A 24,194-nucleotide genomic window follows, 5' to 3' on the forward strand; every position below is an offset into this window, starting at 1 on the left:
GCTGAGGGGGTCGGCACCACTGAGGTCACTGTTGCGCTGAGGGGGTCGGCACCACTGAGGTCACTGTTGCGCTGAGGGGGTCGGCACCACTGAGGTCACTGTTGCGCTGAGGGGGTCGGCACCACTGAGGTCACTGTTGCGCTGAGGGGGTCGGCACCACTGAGGTCACTGTTGCGCTGAGGGGGTCGGCACCACTGAGGTCACTGTTGCGCTGAGGGGGTCGGCACCACTGAGGTCACTGTTGCGCTGAGGGGGTCGGCACCACTGAGGTCACTGTTGCGCTGAGGGGGTCGGCACCACTGAGGTCACTGTTGCGCTGAGGGGGTCGGCACCACTGAGGTCACTGTTGCGCTGAGGGGGTCGGCACCACTGAGGTCACTTTTGCGCTGAGGGGGTCGGCACCACTGAGGTCACTGTTGCGCTGAGGGGGTCGGCACCACTGAGGTCACTGTTGCGCTGAGGGGGTCGGCACCACTGAGGTCACTGTTGCGCTGAGGGGGTCGGCACCACTGAGGTCACTGTTGCGCTGAGGGGGTCGGCACCACTGAGGTCACTGTTGCGCTGAGGGGGTCGGCACCACTGAGGTCACTGTTGCGCTGAGGGGGTCGGCACCACTGAGGTCACTGTTGCGCTGAGGGGGTCGGCACCACTGAGGTCACTGTTGCGCTGAGGGGGTCGGCACCACTGAGGTCACTGTTGCGCTGAGGGGGTCGGCACCACTGAGGTCACTGTTGCGCTGAGGGGGTCGGCACCACTGAGGTCACTGTTGCGCTGAGGGGGTCGGCACCACTGAGGTCACTGTTGCGCTGAGGGGGTCGGCACCACTGAGGTCACTGTTGCGCTGAGGGGGTCGGCACCACTGAGGTCACTGTTGCGCTGAGGGGGTCGGCACCACTGAGGTCACTGTTGCTCTGACGGGGTCGGCACCACTGAGGTCACTGTTGCTCTGACGGGGTCGGCACCACTGAGGTCACTGTTGCACTGAGGGGGTCGGCACCACTGAGGTCACTGTTGCTCTGAGGGGTCGGCACCACTGAGGTCACTGTTGCGCTAAGGGGGTCGGCACCACTGAGGTCACTGTTGCGCTGAGGGGGTCGGCACCACTGAGGTCACTGTTGCTCTGAGGGGGTCGGCACCACTGAGGTCACTGTTGCTCTGAGGGGGTCGGCACCACTGAGGTCACTGTTGCGCAGTGATTTTATGAGGTTTAAACGGTTTGTCCTAAGATCGATATTTATCACCTGCCGTTATAGAGGACCCCTCACCTCTCCTGATTTGTCTGTTTTGGTAACTACTTGCACCCCCCCATGTAATAACAATCCTGGAGCATCTATTCTTATGACTTTATGTTGCACCATTCCTTTTTATTTCTGCTAATAGTTATGAATGACTTGCTAGCAGATTGCAGTTAAGGTCCAGATGGGGTGTCACTGCACAGCCTGATATTATTCAATCAGTGCTGTCAACTGGTAATCTCCCGCTGGACCTTTATTGCAGACTACTAGCAATTCGTTCATAAGTTCTAGTAGGAATAATAGAGGAATGGTACAATATAGTCACAAGAATTGACTCCCCAGAATTGTTATTGCATGGGAAATGCAATTCGTTACTAAAACAGACATGTCCCCTTCAAGTACATGATCGCTGGGGGCCCCACCTTGTTTACCATGTTCTAGTGTTCTCTGGGTTAAGTATGGATAGGGAAATAGTGTTGATCTTGGGACAATCCCTTTAATTTTTGCTGCTGTTTCTGTGCCGCTGGTCACTGGGGTTTGCGTCCTTGTAGATGAGCTCTGAGGTGGGTATGTCGGTGCCACCGGGGCTGTTGGTAGACTCTGAAGAGACCTGAGGCACTGGCGGAGCAGGACACAGATACAATGGATGGTGGTGCATGCTGGTGCCAAGAGCACAAGCGAAAGACCTGGGCACATACCTCGCACCGCCACAGTCACATGTGGATCTGGATGATGTCATCACGCCGTGATAATCACTGATCTAGGGTGCAGCAACCTTTGGCACTCCAGCGCTGCTGTGAAACTACAACAACCAGCATGCACGCTTGCTCAGCTGTTCTTGTAACTCCCAAAGAAGTGAAAGGAGGATACTGGGAGTTGTAGTTTCAGAACAGCTGGTGTTCCGGAGGTTGCTGATCCCTGATCTAGAGGCTGTCATTTTGTGTTGTGCTTGATCTTGCTATAAAGGGGAGTTATCTTCCATGACTCTGTTGCCCTATCTCATGCCACATATGTGCCACCATCGCTGTGGTTATTGGATTATACAGTTTTACAGCGAAGACTTCATGTGCTTCGCAGAGGGACTGTATGTCCTGGAGGCTGTAAATGGCCACATGCAGTCCTTGTAGCACCATGTGCCGCCATGCGGCGCCGCATTACAGAAGAAAACCTTGTAGCAGCGTCTGATGGAACATGCTGCAATAAATCCTTGACGGATTCATAAGAAAGCTGACGGGTGACATAGAGGTCTACGGGTGACAGGTCTGTCGTTATGGAGGTCTCCTGTTGGCTAGGACCCTCGCTGACTTCTATAAGCAGGAGTCTGAAGCGCTCAGCCACTTTTCCTCACTACTGAGCACGGTAGTGAAGACAGTCCCCTAGACCTTCTATTCCATCTAGGCCATCGTCACTACCACACTCAGCAGGGAGGAGAGACAACGCTTGGCTGAGCGCTTCAGACTCCTCATTAGAGAGGAAAACAAGGCGCTCAGATCCAGGACCCCCACTATATTTCACAGCAAGTTAAGCGAGGGCACGACCACAAGACATGTAAAAGGGCGCCTCTCCCACCACAACCCCCGCCAGCAGAGATGTGAAGCTCCAGGATATATTCTGCTTAGTTTGTCTGGGGTAAAGTACCATCTTAGGCACGTCTTGGTGGCTGCTTCTAATAAAGAGGTACTGCGGAAAGTAGTTGCTATAAATTTAAATGTTGTCAACCAGCATTTAAAATTGAAACTGCATTTCTCCTGAAGACGCCGTGGAACGGCGAAACATGTAGGGAAGCAGTAGGTAGTTTTTAGTTCAAGGTCTGGGAGATAGGGAACAGACTAGAGACGCACACAGCTAAAATACAGCTGAGATACAAGTACTAGCTAAGCTAGACAGAGAAGCAGAGGTAGGAGGGATACCTGAGGAGTATCAGGCACCTCCAGAACAGGCTGTATAGTGGCGGAAGTGAATGCACCCGAAAGTACAAAACACAGCACCCCACTCCAGATCTTGAGGAATTTTAATAGTGTGAGTTCTCCTGACAATAACAGGGCATTTTTTAATTAAAACATAATAAAAGTGTAAGTTTTACTAATCAGTCAGAGAGGAAGAAGGGCCACAGATGGTCCTAGAGACCCTTGAATAATTTTGTAATTAAATAATAATGTGGTCACCTCCTGAGAGACCTATATGTATGTTGGTCGTATGAAGTACCATCTTAGGCACGTCTTGGTGGCTGCTTCTAATAAAGAGGTACTGCGAAAAGTAGTTGCTATAAATTTAAATGTTGTCAACCAATCCGTTTCTGGAATATTATACTGGAGCTCATGCAATGAGGGGAGAGGATTTAGAAAATGTAGATTTTGCTCCGAGGGCCAAGTATAGGGGTTTGATACCTCTTTTTGAGGGAGAATGAGTCAGGGCTGTCCATATTTCTAGAATATCTCGATTAGCGATCACCTGATAGGGGGACTTTGAGGTTAAAAGATGGCGTACTTGCAAATACTTAAAGAAATCTCCCCTGGCTAGGGGGAGCTGTAGGAAAGATTTTAGGTTACCATTCATGTAGAGTTGGCTTATAAACTGGATAGCCCTGTCCCTCCAAGTGCCCAACTCCATTTCCTGTAGATGGACTTCTAAAAGCTGGATATAAGCGGTACTAAGTAGAGATACAGGTGCGTGGAATGTACGCCAATGATATACAGAGGCATCCATTAGATTAAAGGGTTTGTCCGCTTTTTACTATTGATGACCTCTCCTCAGAATAGGTCAGCAAAATCAGATTGGTGGGGGTGCTGGGGGTCAGACGATGCCAATCAGCTGCTTGAAGAGAAGGCAGTGCTCATACGTACTTTTCTGCTCTGGTCTGTTCAAGTGAATACTTCAGAGCCGTCCCATAGAAGTGAATGGAAACGCCATACTTGTAATTACACCTGCTCGCCATTGCGGTTGTGACGGCGAGCAGGTAAACAATGAAGAGAAGGCAGCGGTCGTACAAGTGCGGCCTTCTCTTCAAACAGCTGATCGTCAGGGGTGTCGGGAGTCGGACCTCCGCCAATCTGATATAGGTAATCAGTAGTAAAAAACTGAGAACCCCTTTTAATTGAATTAATTCAATTAATTTGCCCTTTTATAGCCCGCTTATATTGATTTTGTTTAATATCATCACATGGATTTATTTATTAAAGTGTAACTGCCGTTTCACTACCAAAATTTAAATTCCTAACATATGTGATGCTGAAGGGAAGATATTCATAAAGCTTAATTGTACCTTTTTGATGTCTATATTCAGCCCTTAGCGACCCTATTTTTCTGTGCCGCTATTTCAGCATCTTCCTAGGATGGCCTTTGCTGCACTTCCTGTGGTGATCTTTGCCATCTCCCTGAGACCATCCTGTATTTCCCTCAATTCCTATAAGCCCTTGCTCTCCTCACATGAACTAGCAGGACCAATCAGAATGCAGATATCTTCCCCAACTACCCCAGAGCAGTGTGTATCCTCTCACATATAGCTAACCAGAGACAAGCCCTGCAATTACATGAAATCAGTAAGCATTTGTTTTAGCCTCTTAATTGTCACATCAAAAGGTTTTTTTAGGAACCATTTTGAGGTATATATAGTGCATTAAATAACTTTTATTATTTTGTTTTTAGGGGGAAAGATAAAAAAAATGCAATTTTTACATTATTTTGTGGAATTTTTTTATGGCGTTCACTGTGTGGTAAAAATAACATAATTTTATTATGTGGGTCACTGTATTGATGATGATGTCACACACATTTCCATATATTTTTCTCAACTTCTGCAGCCTGTCAGCTCTGCAGCTGCTCCCTCATTCTCCTCCACACTGATGGGGGGCTGCTTTAACTGCTCATATCTCTGGTTTGGTACCAGCTAAATTTATGGGCTTTGTATTGGCTGAAAGCTGAGATTCCAATCTTTCAGACAATACCAATGACAGCAATCTGTTAAGTACAGGGGAGGATAGCACTGATAGAAATCTGGATGCTGTGAATGCAGCTGAAACTGAAAGTAACAGCAGGTTTTACCTGAGATTATTCCCTACTCGATTTCTAACAGTGATTTCTCCTCTGTGGTTTGGACTTTAGCTGTCATTCTGGTCTTGTAGGAAAGCCTGGAATGTCAACAAGACCAGTTGCATGTTTCTAGCTGCTACCATTCAGGAGACAGCAGCATCTACAGCAGCGCTCCCCCCCTCCACTTTCTGCCCAAGCACTCAGGGCTGTGCTCCCCCTCCCAGTGCTCTCCCGTCTCTTGTTTATAGTACAGAGGAGTAGGGTTGTCATGATATCAAAATTTTGATTAGATTTCGATAGTAACATAGTACATAAGGCCGAAAAAAGACATTTGTCCATCCAGTTCGGCCTGTTATCCTGCAAGTTGATCCAGAGGAAGGCAAAAAACCCTGTGAGGTAGAAGCCAATTTTCTCCACTTTTGGGGAATAAAAAATTCCTTCCCGACTCCAATCATGCAATCAGAATAACTCCCTGGATCAACGACCCCTCTCTAGTAGCTATAGCCTGTAATATTATTACACTCCAGAAATACATCCAGGGCCCTCTTGAATTCCTTTATTGTACTCACCATCACCACCTCCTCAGGCAGAGAGTTCCATAGTCTCACTGCTCTTACCGTAAAGAATCCTCTTCTATGTTTGTGTACAAACCTTCTTTCCTCCAGACGCAGAGGATGTCCCCTCGTCACAGTCACAGTCCTGGGGATAAAGCATAAAAAAGTATTGCGATACTCGATACCACGTGAAAAAAAAACACCTAAAAAGCCACGTGCATTCCGCATTTTATGGAACGTCTGGCCCATAATCTAACAGTCCTATCCTATTTTTTTTTGGGGGGGGGGTGGACAAGGTGACGCATTTTTTGAATTTCTTATTTTTACTGTTATGGCGTTCACCACATAGAAGATATTTTTTAAATATTTTAATAGTTTGGACTTTTCGGATGTGGCGATATGTTATTTATTTATTGTTTATATATTTTATATGTAAAATTGGAAAAGAGTGATTTATACTTTATAGTTTGGTTTTTTTTTTTTACTTTTAAAAAAAAAACTTTTTATTTAGTAACTATTTACCCCCTTAGGGGCTATAACCCTTGTCCTATTCACCCTGATAGAGCTCTATCGGGGTGAATGGGACATTACACTCTCCCTGCTGCCCTGTGCTTTGTGCTCACGGCAGCAGGGAGCTTACTATGCAACCAGGGCTTCAGTGGTGGCTGCCATGGTAAATGATCGGAGCCCCGCGATTACACTGCTGAGGGGAGGGGACCCTGTGGCCACTGCCACCAATGATTTAATACTGCAGCACCTGAAAGGTTAACTGCCACTGATCGCAGCTCCCTGTCATAGAGGCCGGGTGCCGGCTATGTGATTCTGCCTCCGGCACCCGCCTCCTGTATTTGTATTAATGGTTTAGTTATCATCATTGGTGGCGCAGTGGCCACAGCCCTTCCCCTCCTTCGCCCCTTTCTCTCCTTTTGGCAGCAGCGGCACAGGCGGAGGGAGTGACTCCTTCTCCCCTGTGCTGCTGAGAGCAGCATGCGCCATGTTCTCTGATACTAGGCTGCGCCGGGAAATGGCAAATCCTGGTATCGAATCGATACCGGTACAAAAGTATCGATTGGGTATTGATAATTCGATACCCGGTGCAACCCTACAGAGGAGCACATGACAACGCTGTGAGAAGAGGCTGCAGAATAGGAAAGTAGCATGCATTTGTGGGAGTTATTATCACGTAAAACTAAAAATGATTACATTTTAAAGCACAATAGCATTTATACAGCAGGGTGTACTATACAATTAGGGTATAAAAAATGAAACGGCAGCTACACTTTAATGTTTTATTTTTTTTATTTTTCAGTCTCTGCCACCAGCCCTATTAATCCTGCCACAGGCTGCGGGAACTGAGACCCAAACATGCTGCTCTGATACAGGGCTCCAGATCACAGCGGGAGCGTGGCACTGAATTTGCCGGGCTGTGATCAGGGCAATACCAGTAGTCTGTCCCACTTCTTCTCCCCCTCCACAGTAGCATGACTTGTGTCAGGGAATGGCCGCATGTAGGGAGGAGGTGGAGTTATTAGTTATACTTGTGGCGGGATCCGGCCTGAAGTCTGTAGGAACGGCAGCAGATGCGGTGAATGAGTTGCTCCTGTGTCTGCTGCTGCAATTACTCTGTTTGGACGGAGGCTAAGGGAAGCTGTAGCCTGCTCTGTGTTCTGTATAGATATTAGTCTGCCAAAAACTGTTCCTAAACTTCTCCTTGCCATCTTCTGTGGCCCCTCTCATGCTATTTACATTGTACCACCCTGCCTTGCTCCAGCCCTTCTCCCACAGAGTTCCTTTGTCTTTGCCACCACCTCTCCCCTTGCTTCCATGCCTCTCCAATCTTGCAGATTCCTCCCTCCACCTACAGACATTGGATACCCCTCTATATACAGGACACCCACATTATACAGTGCACCCCCAGCAGAAAAATAAAAACTGTATTCAGTTTTAGATGAAGTGCACTTAGGCAGAATAGCTTTAAGGGAACCTGTCACCAGGATTTTGTGTATAGAGCTGAGGACATGGGTTGCTAGATGGCCGCGAGCACATCCGCAATACCCAGTCCCCATAGCTCTTATTGTGTAAAAAAAAAACTATTTGATACATATGCAAATTAACCTGAGGTGAGTCCATGAGTCCTGTCCCTGACTCATCTCACATACACGACTCATCTCAGGTTAATTTGCATATGTATCAAATCAGTTTTTTTACACAATAAAAGCACACAGAGCTATGGGGACTGGGTATTGCGGATGTGCTCGCGGCCATCTAGCAACCCATGTCCTCGGCTCTATACACAAATCCCGGTGACAGGTTCCCTTTAAATGTGACGTGATGGAATGTAACACAGATTCAGTCTCTGAGGGAACACAATGACCAAAACACTGGTATAATAAGTATAGGTACGTGCTTATAGCATGCTGAAGGCGGCTCATTAGCAATCTGTACAACAGAGATCCATATAGCCATGTGTGTTAGCCTCTAGGCCTCATCAGACGGGCATAATGTGGTCGTTTATTAGTGTTCATATTATTGCCACATGTCCCAGCTTTCCGGTACGACCACACGGCGCAGTCGTTCTGCGATCAAGTACCACGTGACCACACGAGCCGCAGCGGACTACCCAGGAAATGGCATTTATCATGTAGAGAAAGTTAATACAAGGCACTTACTAAAGTACTATGATTGTCCATATTGCCTCCTTTGCTGGCTTGATTCATTTTTCCATCACATTACACACTGCTCGTATCCTCAGGTTACGACCACCCTGTAATCCAGAAGCGGTGGTCGTGCTTGCACACTATAGGAAAAGGTCCCAGCTTCTCTGGTGGCCGAGACCGCGGGGGTGCACATAGGCTGGTGCTTTTTCCTATAGTGTGCAATCACAGCCACTGCTGCTGGATTACAGGGTGGTCCTAACCATCGAAACGAGAAGTGTATAATGTAATGTAAAAAGAATCAAACCAGCAAAGGAGGCAATATGGACATTCACAATACATTAGTAAGTGGCTTGTATTAAAAGGGTTTTCCGAGACTTTATAACTGATGACTTCTCCTCAGGATAGGTCATCAGAATCTGATTGGTGGGGGTCTGACGCTTGGGACCCGCACTGAGCAGCTGTTTGAGAAGGCATCGGTGCTCCTGCGTCTAGGCCACGTGACCGATGAACGTGTTGTCACTGACCTAGGAAAAGCTGCCTTCTCACACAGCTGATCAGAGGGGTACGGGGTGTCTACATGATAAATGCCATTTGCTGAAGTGAGACAACTCTTTTAATAATGCAGACCGACTAAATGGTGCAGTCCTCCTAATTAGATACTAATTGGAGCCTGCAGCAGCTCACACGGCTGTGCGGTACTGCCTGCAGCAGCTCACACGGCTGTGCGGTACTGCCTGCAGCAGCTCACACGGCTGTGCGGTACTGCCTGCAGCAGCTCACACGGCTGTGCGGTACTGCCTGCAGCAGCTCACACGGCTGTGCGGTACTGCAGGAGGTTTGGATTATGGAGGATGTCAGTCTTAGGGGCTGTTCACATCACGTTTTTGTCTTATGTTTAATGTATACAAAAAATGATATGTTAAACAGATGACTCTAATGGATGCTATACAGTGGTATCTGACACCATAGAGTCCCATTGTAAAAAAAAAAAACACATAAGTTTTGTTTTGCTGCGTAGTGTACACTTCCCCCCCCCCCCCCCCCCCTTCCAAAAGGTATATGATAAATGTGATGTGGACAGCCCCTTAGATCATTGGCAGACGTAGAGGACAGGTAGGGTAATAGATGGAGATGTAGGGACACTCAGCACTGTCGGTGAGAGTGATGAGTGTAGATTATATTCTGTGGTGGGTGGGCAACCAGTGCAGCGATGGCACAGGAAGATGAGCCTGGCTGCTACAGTCAGTTGAGACTGGAGGGGGAACAACCGATAATTGAGAAGACTTGCAGTACAAGACGCAATGGATCATCGGAGCAACAATAAGAGTTTTATTACTTTTCTGCACTAAGAAAAGGGTAAATTCTGGACCCCCATAACATTTTTACAGTTATGTTGACGGAGCTGTGTGAGGGCTCATTTATTTGGGGTGATACCATTTTGAAGTGTTTGTGTGACTTTTTGATTCCTTTTTTTTTTTTGGGGCATAGCATAAAATTACATGTGTTTTTTTTACCGCAGCTGTGGAAGAGGTTTTGTAAAATCACCTCCGCTTTGCTGGTACTGTTACACTTTGCCGTTTTCCCATATGCAAATCCCCAACGGAAAATCTATGTGTGTCACATGTGAACATATCCTTACAAAGTTTAATCACATAACATTTTAATTTGCCTATTTTTTTTTTTCCAGTCAGAGGATCTGATGGAATCCATATGATCCAGGGACCCCCAAAGATTGCAAATTTGGATTCATTTCAGCGGTAAACATTGCTTATATTTTCATGCTTCTGTACAGTTAGTTCTGTAGCTTTGTTATTCCTGCATCTTCTTGTATTCCATCCCATTATACAATTGGCTTCACGTATTGTCATTAAAGAGAAACTGTCACCACGAAATGCAATGCAATCTGCAGGCAGCAGAAAAGATTCAGTAATTTAAATCCTTCCTCTTTCTGATTTCATTTTTAACGGGGGAGGCGTTATCAGTGACTGACAGCTATCCCTGTATACTCACTTACACAGATAATGCCATCAATCACTGATAACACCTCCCCTGTGTACAGCCATCAGTGACTAACAGCTATTTCTGTTTACACACTTACACAAAGAATACTATCACTGATAACACCACCAGGTGTACAACTGAAGTCAGAGAACAGATTTAAAGAGGACCTTTCACTAGAATAAAACATCTAAACTAACTATACAGACATGTAGAGCGGCGCCCAGGGATCCCCCTGCACTTACTGTTATACCGGGGCGCCGCTCCATTCTCCCGTTATAGCCTCCGGTATCTTCATAGTTAGGCTCCACCCAGGGAAACCTGACGGCGTCTCATTCTCCCATGCTGTAGCGCTGGCCAATCGCAGCGCTCAGCTCATAGCCTGAGAGAAAAAAAAAATTCTCAGGCTATGAGCTGAGCGCTGCGATTGGCCAGCGCTACAGCATGGGAGAATGAGACGCCGTCAGGTTCCCCTGGGTGGAGCCGAACTATGAAGATACCGGAGGCTATAACGGGAGAACGTAGCGGCGCCCCGGTATAACAGTAAGTGCAGCGGGATCCCTGGGCGCCGCTCTACATGGCTGTATAGTTAGTTAGATGTTTTATTCTGGTGAAAGGTCCTCTTTAAATTCATTAATTACATAGAAACATAGTTTATAAGGCTGAAAAAAGACATCTGTCCATCCAGTTTGGCCTGTCATCCTGCAAGTTGATCCAGAGGAAGGCAAAAAAAATAAACCTGTGAGGTAGAAGCCAATTTTCCTCACTTTAGGGGGAAAAAAATTCCTTCCCAACTCCAATCAGGCAATCAGAATAACTCCCGGGATTAAAATATAAACCAATAAATATCACCAGACCGCATATGAAATACAAATACTCTTTATTATATATTACATAGTAAAAACTCAATACATAGAAACTGGTGCAGGTAAATATAAATATAAGGGCTCATGCACACGACCATATGCCCTCCGAGACATACAGTCCGTGAGCGGGACATATGGCCCAGAGAGGCATACATCGTGCGCACGGGAGTATACAACAGGTTACTATGATGCTGTGCGCACGGGAGACATAGGCCGCCCGCCAGACTATTGTCCTGCACTCATATGATCTTATGAGTGCAGGACAATAACCCCGTGGGCGGCCTGATGCGCACAGCATCATAGTAACCTATGATGCTGTGTACTCCCGTGCGCACGATGTATGCCTCTCTGGGCCATATGGCCCGCTCACGGGACCGTATGTCTCGGAGGGCATATGGTCGTGTGCATGAGCCCTTATGGTGAGAAAATATTAGTGCATGATTACTAATCCCTACAATAATAGACAAAAAAAATTAATGAAAAACAGTATGACAACTCATTGTCCTAATCAAGCATTCAAATGTGAATATTAATCTGTAAAATGTGAAGTGTATGTGAGTGGGTATGTGAAAGTGTGAAAAAAGTGAAATGTGAACGTATAAATAGTACCTAAAAAAAGAAACCATGATCACCTAGACCTGAGATATGATTATATGCCTTAGGGCTCATGCACACAAACATATTTTTTGTCTGCATCTGATCCGCATTTTTTGCGAGTCTGATGCGGACTCGTTCACTGTCCGCAGAAGATCCGGACAGTGTACCGTGTGCTGTCTGCATCCGTATGTCCGTTCTGTGACATCCGCAAAATTAAAGAACATGTCCTATTCTTGTCTGAATTACGGACAGAGGTAGGACTGTTCTATTATGGGCCAGATGTTCAGTTCGGCTAAATGCGGAAAGCACATGGCCGGTATCCGTGTTTGCAAAACAGGCAACGGTCGTGTGCATGTGCCCTTATGTGTTTTCACTTTTTTGTGTTAAAGGGTTCTGCTTCTGGCCCCTGGGTCCCACTCCTGGCACACTGGGAAAAACAGCTGATTTTGCTGAAGAAAGTCTTGGACTGCCAAGGATTTTCCCTTGAAATACAAATATAGTATTAAATGGGCAGCCATTTAGATGGACTACAAGTCTGCCAGAACAGGTGCAACGTTTGTAGAGCTGTTTTTGCTCTGGCTAATATAGGGAGCGCTAGGGGTCGTCTTCAGGAGAAAACTCTTCTAATGAATATATTAAGATACCTTATCCTGTGTTTTCTTTCTCTCATTTCAGGGACTGCAGTAGAAATTGCAAAGTATGTACTTTTAGCAAAGATGGGAAGCTCTTTGCATGGTGCAATGGAGATGTGTAAGTCTCATTCAAGTTTTGGGTCAGTTTCTAAGTGGTGCAGCTTTTAATGGATAATTTTGACCATATTAATGTGTGCAATTTAAAGTCATAATTAAAATGTCATGCAGCATTTCCTCTAAAATGCCCAACACTCCTCTCCTATTTGATAGCTTGAAATGGACTCATTAAAGGGGTGGTCCAGGATTAGGAAAACCTGGCTGGTTTCCTCCACAGATAGCAGCACACCTGTCCCCGAGTTGTGTGTGGTACTGCAGCTCAGCACTGAATTCTGAGGATGTGTATCGTGGTGGTCTTATCCAGCGCTGCATTGGCTTGAACACAGATATGTCATGTGGCTTAGTTATTAATGTATTAAATCTCAATGCCTTTAAATGACCTTTGTGTTTTAGAACAAATATAGCGAGCATGGCTGACAGCACATTGCTGCACACCTTTGATCTGCCCAAAGTTGTTGGCCTTGAATTCTCTCCAAAGAACGCAATCCTGGCAACATGGCAGACATATACCAGTAAGTAAATGTCAGCTTTACCATTACAAGTAAATGTTGGCTCCATTTGTTCTCTTGCTTCCTTCCTTGGCTTTGTGATCACCGAGGCTGATGATTTTATACTTTGGGTGTCCTGTAAACAGCTACGCTGTTTGTATTACTCCCATTCACTTTTTGGGGGTTATGGGAACGGCGTAGCATAGCAAGCTTGACTGTTTACATAATCCAATCCCATCTTCCACAGGGGCCACTGCAACATGTAGATGGGGGTTCAAGGGACCTCCTTTACAGACACAGCTGAAGGTCCTAGAGGTGGGATTCCCGTGTGTCAGGCATTTCTGAAAGTATCCTGGGGCTATGCCATACATGTGTGAGTTGAATACATGTTTAAGGATTTACAAAGAGGACCCTTATAACCATATCAGGGTGCACCCAATTCCTTTTCGCCTTCGAAGGACTGTAAAGTTTCAGTTGACATTCCAGATCACAGACCTTTAATCCCACAGATGTCGTGGTCAGTTTTGTGCCAGCTGCATGGCGATTGGAGGAACCATTCGTTCCTTGTGGTAGCCTTGGTCTGTTTAAAGGGTCTGAGGCTACCACAGCCAGGGCCAGTGCAAGGATTTTTGACGCCCTAGGCAAGATAAAAATTGCTGCCCCCCCTTATCAGATGATCTGCCCATATCATGACATCACATATGTTCCACCCCTTTCTCAGCATTTAAATTAAAAGAGAGTTATATGTTGCAATTAAGCCCTCTATTAAGAATGGTGGAGAATAACTACCATAACAAGCCATAGCTAAAGAAACAAGCCTGGGGCGAAAAACAATAAGGCCCCCCCCCCATGACACTTGATGACTTTTACAGAAGAAACTGTATATTGTGTGGCACAGTGTTTGCTATATGTGTATAACATAAACATATTTCATATGAAAACTTAGTTACTTGGCTTGACCCTTGGGGATCTCGGACACCACTTCAACACTTTGGTCGGGGTCTCGGCAGAGCTGATGTTGTGTTTTATCCTAATGAGAAAGATTTCATAATAAGGATTTGGAGAAGGGGCAGAGGGATAGCAGAGCAGGGAGAGGCTGGTGCTGCTACTAGGGGGTCATACCATGTGGGAGTAATAAAACCCACCATAATGCCCCCCCCCAGTAGAAATAAGTCTCCTTATAATGTGACAGTGCAAAAAATACACCCTTGTAATGCCCCCAGTTGAGCTAATGTCCCCATAGTGCCCCCATAATGTGCCAGTATAAAATACCCCTATATAGTTCCCCCAAGAAATGCCCCCATAGTGCTCCTCTCCTCCCTTCCTCCTAGTGCCCCCCATAATGTACCAGTATAAAATGCCCCATATATAGTGCCCCAGTAGATGCCCTCAGTGTCCCCCATAATTTGTAAGTATAAAATACCCCTTCTCAGTGCCCCCGTAGATGACCCCATAGTACTCCTCTCCCACCTTCCCCATAGTACCCACCATAATGTGTGACAGTATAAAAGGCCCCTATACAGAGCCCCCATATAAAATAGCCGTTCTTTGTGGCCTCAGTAGATGCCCCTATAGTGCCCACCAATAATGTGCCAGTAATAAGTGCCCCAAATGTGCCAGTAATAAGTGCCCCCATAGATGTCCCCCAATAATGTGCCAGTAAAATGTGCCCTCATAGATGCCCCCCAATCATGTGCCAGTAGCCAGAGCCCCCGCTATATCATGTCCCAGTAGCCATAGGGCCCCCCCCTATCCCTTTCATGTCCCAGCAGCCAGAGCCCCCCATCATGTGCCAGCCCAGTAGCCACCAGTATTGACAACAACGACAAAAAAAACCTCTTATACTTACCTGTATGTCAGCGATGCGATGCAGGCCTCTTCCGGCCTGTGTCCCGCGCTGTACGGCTTAGGCGGCGCGATGACGTCAGCCTATCAGAGGAAGGGGAAGGGACACACCTCTCCCTCCCCTGCTGCACAGCCATCTTTATCGCTGTCCTGAGGACGGCGATACAGATGACTGGAGATGAGCGCTTCCACAATGGAAGCGCTCATCTCCGTGTGACACGTGTCCACAGTCCTGCCTATAGTTAGTTACTAGAGCGGCGGCGCAGCATGAGGGGCGCCACCGGGCACTTAACAAACGTTGTTGTTTTTTTAAACCGGACGGTTCCGGCGCCCCCTGCTAAATTGCGCCCTAGGTGACTGCCTAGGTCGCCTTACAGGTGGCGCCGGCCCTGACCACAGCAGTAGTTCCTATAGGCTGCATTGTTAATTTTTTGCTGACTATGTGACAAAATTAAAATCGCCCACTTTCCCCATAATAAATTGAAGCGATAAAAGAAAAAAAAAAATTTGCACCTCCGTGTTTCAAAACGCCTGTACTATTAGAAAATAAATGTATTTATCCTGTACGGTGAATGTCTTAAAGGGAACCTGTCACCGGGATTTTGTGTATAGAGCTGAGGACCAGTGTTCCCTCTAAGCCTTGGCAGCTGCTGAGCGGGGTCGGCTCAGAGCTGTGCACAGCGCCATCAAAGGTGGGCGATAGGAAAACCTAAGATAATTGTCACTTCAAAGAGCATACAAACCTCTGCGCCATCCCATACAATACAGTATAACCCCTGCACCATCCCGTACAATATACAGTATAGTCCTCTCTGTGATCACTGGACATTGCTCTCCATATATAAACCATACAGGGAAAAAAATCTTTGATCCAGAGAACTTACATAGAAAAACTAATAACCAAGAGGCTAAACAAAACCCAGTTTCTGACCCTTATGTTAAAACATAACTTTCATTTGATTGCTTTAATACCTAAACACCTAAATATTTTTTTATTTTTTTTAAAAAGCTGCTGTTTCTCTAGATGACCTTATGTTAATAGTAGTGGTAATAGAGTCTCAAGGGTCTATAAAAGCAGCTACACTATTTTTTACAAACCATTGAGACTCTATTAACACTACTATCAACATAAGGTCATCTAGAGAAACCGTAGGTTTTTCTTTTTTTTCTTTCTCTTTAGGTGTTAAAACATAACTTTAATTAGATTGCTCTAACACCTAAACGGGGAAAAAAAGAATTTTAAAAACCTGCTTTTTCTTTAGATGACCTTATGTTAATAGTAGTGTTAATAGAGTCTCAAAGGTCTATAAAAATAGTGTAGCTGCTTTTATAGACCCTTGAGACTCTATTACCACTACCATAAACATAAGGTCATCTAGAGAAACAGCAGGTTTTTAGAATTATTTTTTTCCTTTAGGTATTAAAGCAATCAAATGAAAGTTATGTTTTAACATAAGGGTCAGAACAGAACCGCACACAAAATGTCTCCTGCGGAGTGAAGAAAGACCTTGCTAAGTGCTAACCTGACACTGGCTAGGACATCTAACTTATACATCTTCTTGTATATAGTGATATGGAGCATGCTGGTATAACCTGGGTATCTTCTGTATATAATTATATACGTACAGCTGGTATAAGTTATACATCTTCTTGTATACAGTGATATGGAACATGCTGGTATAACCCAGGCATCTCCTGTTGTATATAAAAAATGGTATATCACCCGTGGGTGATGTGAGACAAAAAGCGCTTTTTGTCTCGCATCACCCATGGGTGATATACCATTTTATATATACTTTCCTAAGGAGAACAATAGCTCCTTGATAGACAGCAAGCAGCGGGATCTTCCTATTAAGGTAGATTTACACATCCAAACAATAGGAGCGCAGGGGGGACCTTTTACTTCCTGTTTTATATAGTTATATATGTTACTTTTCCCCTTATTTTCCTTGGCTGAGACAAGCAACATTGCCAATGCAAAACCTGAAGGGAATGCAATGCTGTTCCAGAGAGACTCACTTTAGCCTCTCTAAGATGGCGGCGCCAACCAGCATTCCCTTGTTTTGCATTGGCGAGTCTGCTGTGATAAAACCTCCCATACAGAACATGCTGTTTTCATTGCTTTCACAGACACAGCTCTTGCTGCCCACATGAAGGACTTATCACTATCAGGCTAGGCCAGAGACGCATTTACTTCACTCACTCTAGCCTATAGGATTAAAAATAACTTTGATTGTTTAGTGTTCTCCCCTACTACTGACATTCTACCGTCATTGATTGCTGAACTGGTCTCTCCTGGTATTTCTAGAGTGTGAACTCGTAACAAGAAGTGGAGAACAGCAGGGGACAATAGTGGCACTAGTAGTCTACTAGTGCCACTATTGTCCCCTGCTGTTCTCCACTTCTTGTCACGAGTTCACACTCTAGAAATTCCAGGACAGACCAGCTCAGCAATCAATGACGGTTTCTAGGATTTTACTTATTGTAGGTAGCCCATAAGAGAAACTCACTCTCACTGTGTGCCTCTGGCCTGGCTCTAAGATGGCGGTGCCGCCGCCACTATCGCACCTTACTGCCTGCTGCTGCTGCTCAGTCCTCCTCTTCCTGCAAAAAGAAGGAGGAGGCAGAAGTAGCACGTGGTAGCTGGTAGGCGGCGCCCCGCTGTGCTGAGCCGCACAAGACTACGAGGAGGACTTCGGCGCCGTCACGCAGATGAGTCTGACGACAAGTGCTGGCATTTTACCAGCAGCGTTAGCGAACTTAGCGGCACGCTGTAGGCTGAGTGAGCGGGCATTATAAAATTGTGAGCGGGGCCACAATAATTGCTGCGCGGCCGCCCACCCGCGCAGCTTAGAGGGAACACTGCTGAGGACATGGGTTGCTAGATGGCCGTTAGCACATCCGCAATACCCAGTCCCCATAGCTCTGTGTGCTTTTATTGTGTAAAAAAACGATTTGATACATATGCAAATTAACCTGAGATGAGTCAGAGCTTGAAAATATGACTCTTCTCTGGGCACACAAGTAAGATATGACTCTTTTATGTTAATTTGCATATGTATCAAATCGTTTTTTTTACACAATAAAAGCACAGAGAGCTATGAGGACTGGGTATTGCGGATGTGCGAGTGGCCATCTAGCAACCCATGTCCTCAGCTCTATACCCAAAATCCCGATGACAGGTTCCCTTTAACAGGAAAAAAAATTAACATGGTTAATTCACAGTTTTTTCGTTACTTCACCTCCCAAAAACATGAATAAAAAGTGATCAAAAAGTCATACACATTCCAAAATGGTATCAATAAAAACTACAGACCTCCCCTCAAAAAATGAGCCCCACAGATTCGTAGATTTAACTATAAAAAGTTTATGGGGGTCAAAATATGGCGATGCAAAGGAAAAAATATTTTTTTCTAAAGTTTCAATTTTTTTTATGTATAAGGCTCCATTCACACGTCCATGGTGTGTTGCACCCGCCCGGCACCCCTATAGAAATGCCTATTCTTGTCCGCAGCTGCGGACAAGAATAGGACATGTTCTATCTTTTACGGAGCTGTGGACCCGAAGATCGGGGCTGCGCCCCGCAAATGCGGACATCACACTGTGTGCTGTCCGCATCCATTCCGTCCCCATAGAAAATGAATGGGTCCGCACCCATTCCGCAAAATTGCGCAACGGATGCAGACCCATTTGCGGATGTGTGAATGGAGCCTAAGAACACAAGAAAAACTATATAATGTTAATGTGGTAACGTTGTATTCATACTGACCCAGAGAATGAAGATCAGTTTTACCGCGTAGTGAATGCTGTAAAGCGAAACCCATAAAACTATGGTAGAATAGCGTTTTTTTGTGTTTTTTTCCCAATTTCACCCTATTTAGAATTTTGCCACAGCTTGCCACTACATGGTAGTCATTATTAAATGGTGCCCTTAGAAAGTACAACTTGTCACGCAAATAACAAGCCCTCATACGTCTATGTGAATGGCAAAATAAAGCTATGGTTCCCGAAATGCAGGGAGTAAAAAACGGAAATTCAAAACAGAAAGTTGCCCTGTCCATCAGGGGTTAACAATAATTTATCATAAATGAACAAGCCTTCCCCAATAATTGCCTGGAAATTGGCCCGTGAAAAAGGAAAAGTGTGAATATTAGAGAAATTGATACTACAGCCCACTTGATTATTGGATACTTCTCTGCCTGTGATGAGCACCTCCGTTTTCATGATTAATGTTGGCGTACACAGACTTCTGACAGTACCACTCCAACTTTTATGGTATATCCAGCGGGTTTACCATAAAAGACTTTGTAGTAAGACCACTCTATAGGGAAAGCCATTATTCTTGTGGTTCCTAAAAGAACGGGCTTAACAGTTTAGATTGGTTGGTATTTTGTGATACCTTGCACAACAGATCCTTGAAGGGTTCACTGTTTGCCTTACGACAAGTGTAAACTTAAAGAAGAGCTTAAGAACAGTTTTTCTGATCTCGGAGGACAGGATCCAATCCACCTAATAAACTGTAGAACCATTGGGTAGAAGAATTCTTGCCCCTATCTGATCAATGAAGCTCCAACTCCCATCATCCCGACTGATCAGCTGTTTTCTGCAGCCTTTGTCACTCGAACTAGTACTTTGAATGGAACAGGAAGTACTGCTCCGTTCAAAGTGTAGTAGCCGTGCCGGGTTACTGCAGCTCGGCTCTCATTGAAGTAATACTATTTAGTAGCCAGTACATTCAGTATACCCAATGGGGCAAGTCTATAGTGTAATGGTAAATCTACTGCATGTCATACAGAAGCTCCGAGATTCAAATCCCAATAAAGAACTGAAAAATAATTCCACTACTAAGTCTGTGCTGGAAGGGGCCCTTCCCCCACATTCAGCCAAAAAGTCACACAGCTTCATTAGTATTCAGTGCACTGAAGTGCATGGCTGCCCTGGGCCCCTGACTGCAGTACTGCCAGTATAGCCCAGTTAGTGACCTCAGCATTAATGCTGGGAGCATCCAGTACTTGTGTACTTGACCAACGGCCGTAGGTGCCTTCCTGAACTCAACTGTATCACCAGAGGTCGCACTACGTTTTTTCCATAAGAGTAAAAATACTCCTCTGACCATTTTTGAGGAGTATTTTTACCCGAGGAGGAGTAAGAAAACTGCAGTAATACAAATATATAATACGTCGGCCTGCACTCGCTCACATCTGCGTTTGGAGCCTCTGTTGCAGATTCTGTCTAAAGACCAGACAAAAAAGCCTTGTATGCAGCACTTTTTTGTCTGGTAAATAGACAGGCTCGTGAATGGAAACTGAACGGCCTCCTTCATAGTAAGCGGGGTCTGTTCAGCTTCTTCTCTGTCAGTCAGGCTGGGCTCACATCACGTTTTTGTCATACATTTAATGTACACAAAAACATTATCAGATGCCTCAGACAGATGCCATACTGTTGCATCCGTCACCACAGAGTTCCATTGTAAAAAATAAAATTAAAATAAAAAGTATACGTTAGCCTTTTCTTTTTTTTTGCTGAACCACCTTGCAGAATGGAAAAATGTGGTACTATCCAGTTCTGGGAAAAAAGTTTATATATAATATATATATATATATATATATATATATATATATATATATATATATATATATATATATATAAATTATTTACAATGGAACTCTATGGTGACGGATGGCACAGTATGGCATCTGTCTGAGGCGTCCGTTAATGTTTTGTGTATGTTGAGAAAAACCCACCCTTATGTGCCCGATCCAGCACTTCTGTTATTTTTGTTGCTCTGCTCATCTAACAGAGCAGAACAACAGAAATAAATAGTGGTGGTGTGACCGTGGCCTAAGAAATGGGTATTTATGCAGGGGACCATTACTAAATACCATCAGGCAATTATAGCTAAGTGATAAAGTCCAGTCCAATATAGCGGAATTAACCCTGTACTTTATCATTTGCAGTACTTTAATAGCCTGCCTGCATTCACTATACAGTGCACTACATACACTACAGTACATGCATCAGTGTGTGATGTATGTGGGGCAGTGTGTGATGTATACAGGTGTGTGATGTATACAGGTGTGTGATGTATGTAGTGCAGTGTGTGATGTATACTGGTGTGTGATGTATACAGGTGTGTGATGTATGTAGTGCAGTGTGTGATGTATACAGGTGTGTGATGTATGTGGTGCAGTGTGTGATGTATACAGGTGTGTGATGTATGTAGTGCAGTGTGTGATGTATACAGGTGTGTGATGTATGTAGTGCAGTGTGTGATGTATACAGGTGTGTGATGTATACAGGTGTGTGATGTATACAGGTGTGTGATTGATGTATGTAGTGCAGTGTGTGATGTATACAGGTGTGTGATGTGGTGCAGTGTGTGATGTATACAGGTGTGTGATGTATACAGGTGTGTGATGTATACAGGTGTGTGATGTATGTGGTGCAGTGTGTGATGTATACTGGTGTGTGATGTATGTAGTGCAGTGTGTGATGTATGTGGTGCAGTGTGTGATGTATACAGGTGTGTGATGTATACAGGTGTGTGATGTATACAGGTGTGTGATGTATGTGGTGCAGTGTGTGATGTATACTGGTGTGTGATGTATGTGGTGCAGTGTGTGATGTATGTGGTGCAGTGTGTGATGTATACTGGTGTGTGATGTATGTGGTGCAGCGTGTGATGTATACTGGTGTGTGATGTATGTGGTGCAGCGTGTGATGTATACAGGTGTGTGATGTATGTGGTGCAGCGTGTGATGTATACATGTGTGTGATGTATGTAGTGCAGTGTGTGATGTATACAGGTATGTGATGTATGTGGTAGTGTGTGATGATCACACACTGCACTACACACTGCTGTCACTTTGATGTCCAGGGCTGTTTGTCACCTCTGAGGAGTCCTCTTCAGCTCCTCCGCTGCAATGTTTCCCGGGGTCCTTGTACAGCGCGCCCCGCTCTCCTTACTGTAAAAACTCCCGGGAGCCGGCCCCTCCTTTCAGCTCCAGTCGGCATCCTTTGCTGCAGGCCGCTGTATCGTTCCGGCGCCCGCCCAAACCACCCAATAGTAAAGATCCTATTCCAGAGAGTAAAATGGCCTGAACAGGCGTCAATGACACTTGTACAGGCTTATTGCGACCTCTGTGTATCACATTCTCAGAATGGTAATATAGTCCAATACTGTGACGAGGGTAGCAGTATTTTGTGCTGCATTGCGATATCTGGTTCTGCTGGGGTGGTATTTTGTGCTGCACGGCAATATTTGGTTTTGTTGGGGAGCACTATGGTACTTCAGGCCTCGCCTACTTCTCGTGTCCCTGCCTATTTGTTTTGGCCTGTCTTCTGTCAATTTGGGGCCACTTTTAGTTTTTTTTTTCCAGGGCCACTTTAAGTTCCCAGTCCGCCCCTGCCTCTCAGTGACAGCTGTAGTGGTCTCCTGGTTGGACATTGTAGTGGTCACTCAGAACAGGGAGGGGGGGGGGGGAACCACCAAGAGTGCACATTACCCCAGGTAATGATTTGCTAGTTATGCAGTGTTCCTTGTGGCATTTTATATTTTGGTATATTTTATTGATGCAATAAATCATGAATTTTATTCATACTCTGTGGCAGATGTTCAGCTCTTTTGTACAGCACCCCAGGTATGGTTTAAAGAAGACAACCCCTATAATTATTTAAAATAAAAAAACAAAACAAACATGATATACTCACCCATCAGGAATACCAGACCAGCACTGCAGAGAACATAACTGGAGAGACGGGTGAGTATATCATGTATTTTTGAGTTTAAATATTTGTATGGGTTGTCCCGAGATTATGAATTGTGTCGGACAACACCTTTAACTGGTTTCCCTGTTGTCTACTGCTGTCAGCAGTTTTGAGGGGTCAGGGCTGCTGACAAACCTTGAATACCTCTGTCCATGTGTCATAAAATGCTTTTTGCTGGAATAACAAAACTTTAACCATACCTTGTTTCATCACAGCTGCAAAAGATGGCGCAGCAGGAGTGCCCAATCTCCAGTTGTATGACCTGAAAACGGGGAAGTGTGTCAAGTCGTTCATCCAGAAGAAGATGGAGAACTGGTACATATCTGAAAAGAAATGTTAGCTGTAAATAAATAAGTGGTCTTCATTAGTCTTTACGGGTGGTTTGTGGGGGGAAAAAAGAGCCACAAACGCTATATGAAAAAACGCTACTCACCTCTTCAATCCCTGCCCATCCAGCACAGTTGCTCTTTAGGTTCATCCTGGTCTTTGTTTAGTGGCTGGCATGTGACTACTGCAGCCAGTCAGTGACCTCAGTGATCAAGTGCCATACTACTCTCATCATTGCTAATTGGTGATGCTAGTAGTACAAGACGTGACTGCTGTGCCCACTGGCTGCGCCCGCTGCTTGTAGACAAAAACTGGCGTCTAGGCTGCATCAGAAGAATGCAACGCCTTTTACTAGTGAAGTGGAAAGTAAAACAAAAAGGGCCATTACGAATAAATGCTTATAGGCGTTCTGAAGATAATGAGAGCTCTCTCCAGTATACAAACGTCTGCATGCGTTTCACCCTGCTTTGTCAGGAGGCTTAGGGTCCATTCACACGTCCGCAAAAGGGTCCACACCCGTTCCGCAATTTTGCGGAACGGGTGCGGACCCATTCATTCTCTATGGGCCCGGACGTGAAGCGGAGAGCACACTATGTGCTTTCCACATTTGCGGAGCGCGGCCCCGAACTTCCGGGTTTCGGCCCCGAACTTCCGGTCTGCAGCTCCGCCAAAAGATAGAACATGTCCTATTCTTGTCCGCAGCTGCGGACAAGAATAGGCATTTCTATAGGGGGTGCCGGCCGGGTGTGTTGCAGATCCGCAACACACCACGGACGTGTGAATGGACCCTTAAGGAGAGGGATCACATGTGGCACTTTGACAACCATTGGTTGTATGCTTTCCTAAAGTGCCATGAAAAATACCTCCCCCTTTATGCCTTCTGGCGAAGCAGGGCTGAACGAGTGTAGACGTGCTGGGGCACTCGGGTATATGACGGTATGTTTTACTTTATGCAGTAATAAGCTGTCCCAAGAGTAGATCCCTTGTTATTTTCTAATATAGATTTCTACTGAGATTATAGTTTCTAATAGGGGGTTATTGGCAGTGTGTGTCTTTTTCCATTAATATTGTAATATATTCTG

The 24,194-nt window shown here is 45.3% G+C and overlaps 1 protein-coding gene across 1 annotated transcript in view; it reads left to right on the plus strand.

Moving 5' to 3' along the window:
- EIF2A (eukaryotic translation initiation factor 2A) overlaps positions 1–24,194 on the plus strand; it is a 72,041-nt gene that overhangs the window by 16,922 nt on the left and 30,925 nt on the right. The window contains exons 2-5 of the mRNA XM_040428085.1: positions 10,163–10,232; positions 12,612–12,686; positions 13,079–13,197; positions 23,001–23,100. Coding sequence (XP_040284019.1) covers positions 10,163–10,232; positions 12,612–12,686; positions 13,079–13,197; positions 23,001–23,100 — 364 coding nt within the window. The remainder of the gene's footprint in view (positions 1–10,162; positions 10,233–12,611; positions 12,687–13,078; positions 13,198–23,000; positions 23,101–24,194) is intronic.

Source organism: Bufo bufo, chromosome 4, assembly GCF_905171765.1.
Source record: "Bufo bufo chromosome 4, aBufBuf1.1, whole genome shotgun sequence".
Classification (NCBI taxonomy): Eukaryota; Metazoa; Chordata; class Amphibia; order Anura; family Bufonidae; genus Bufo; species Bufo bufo.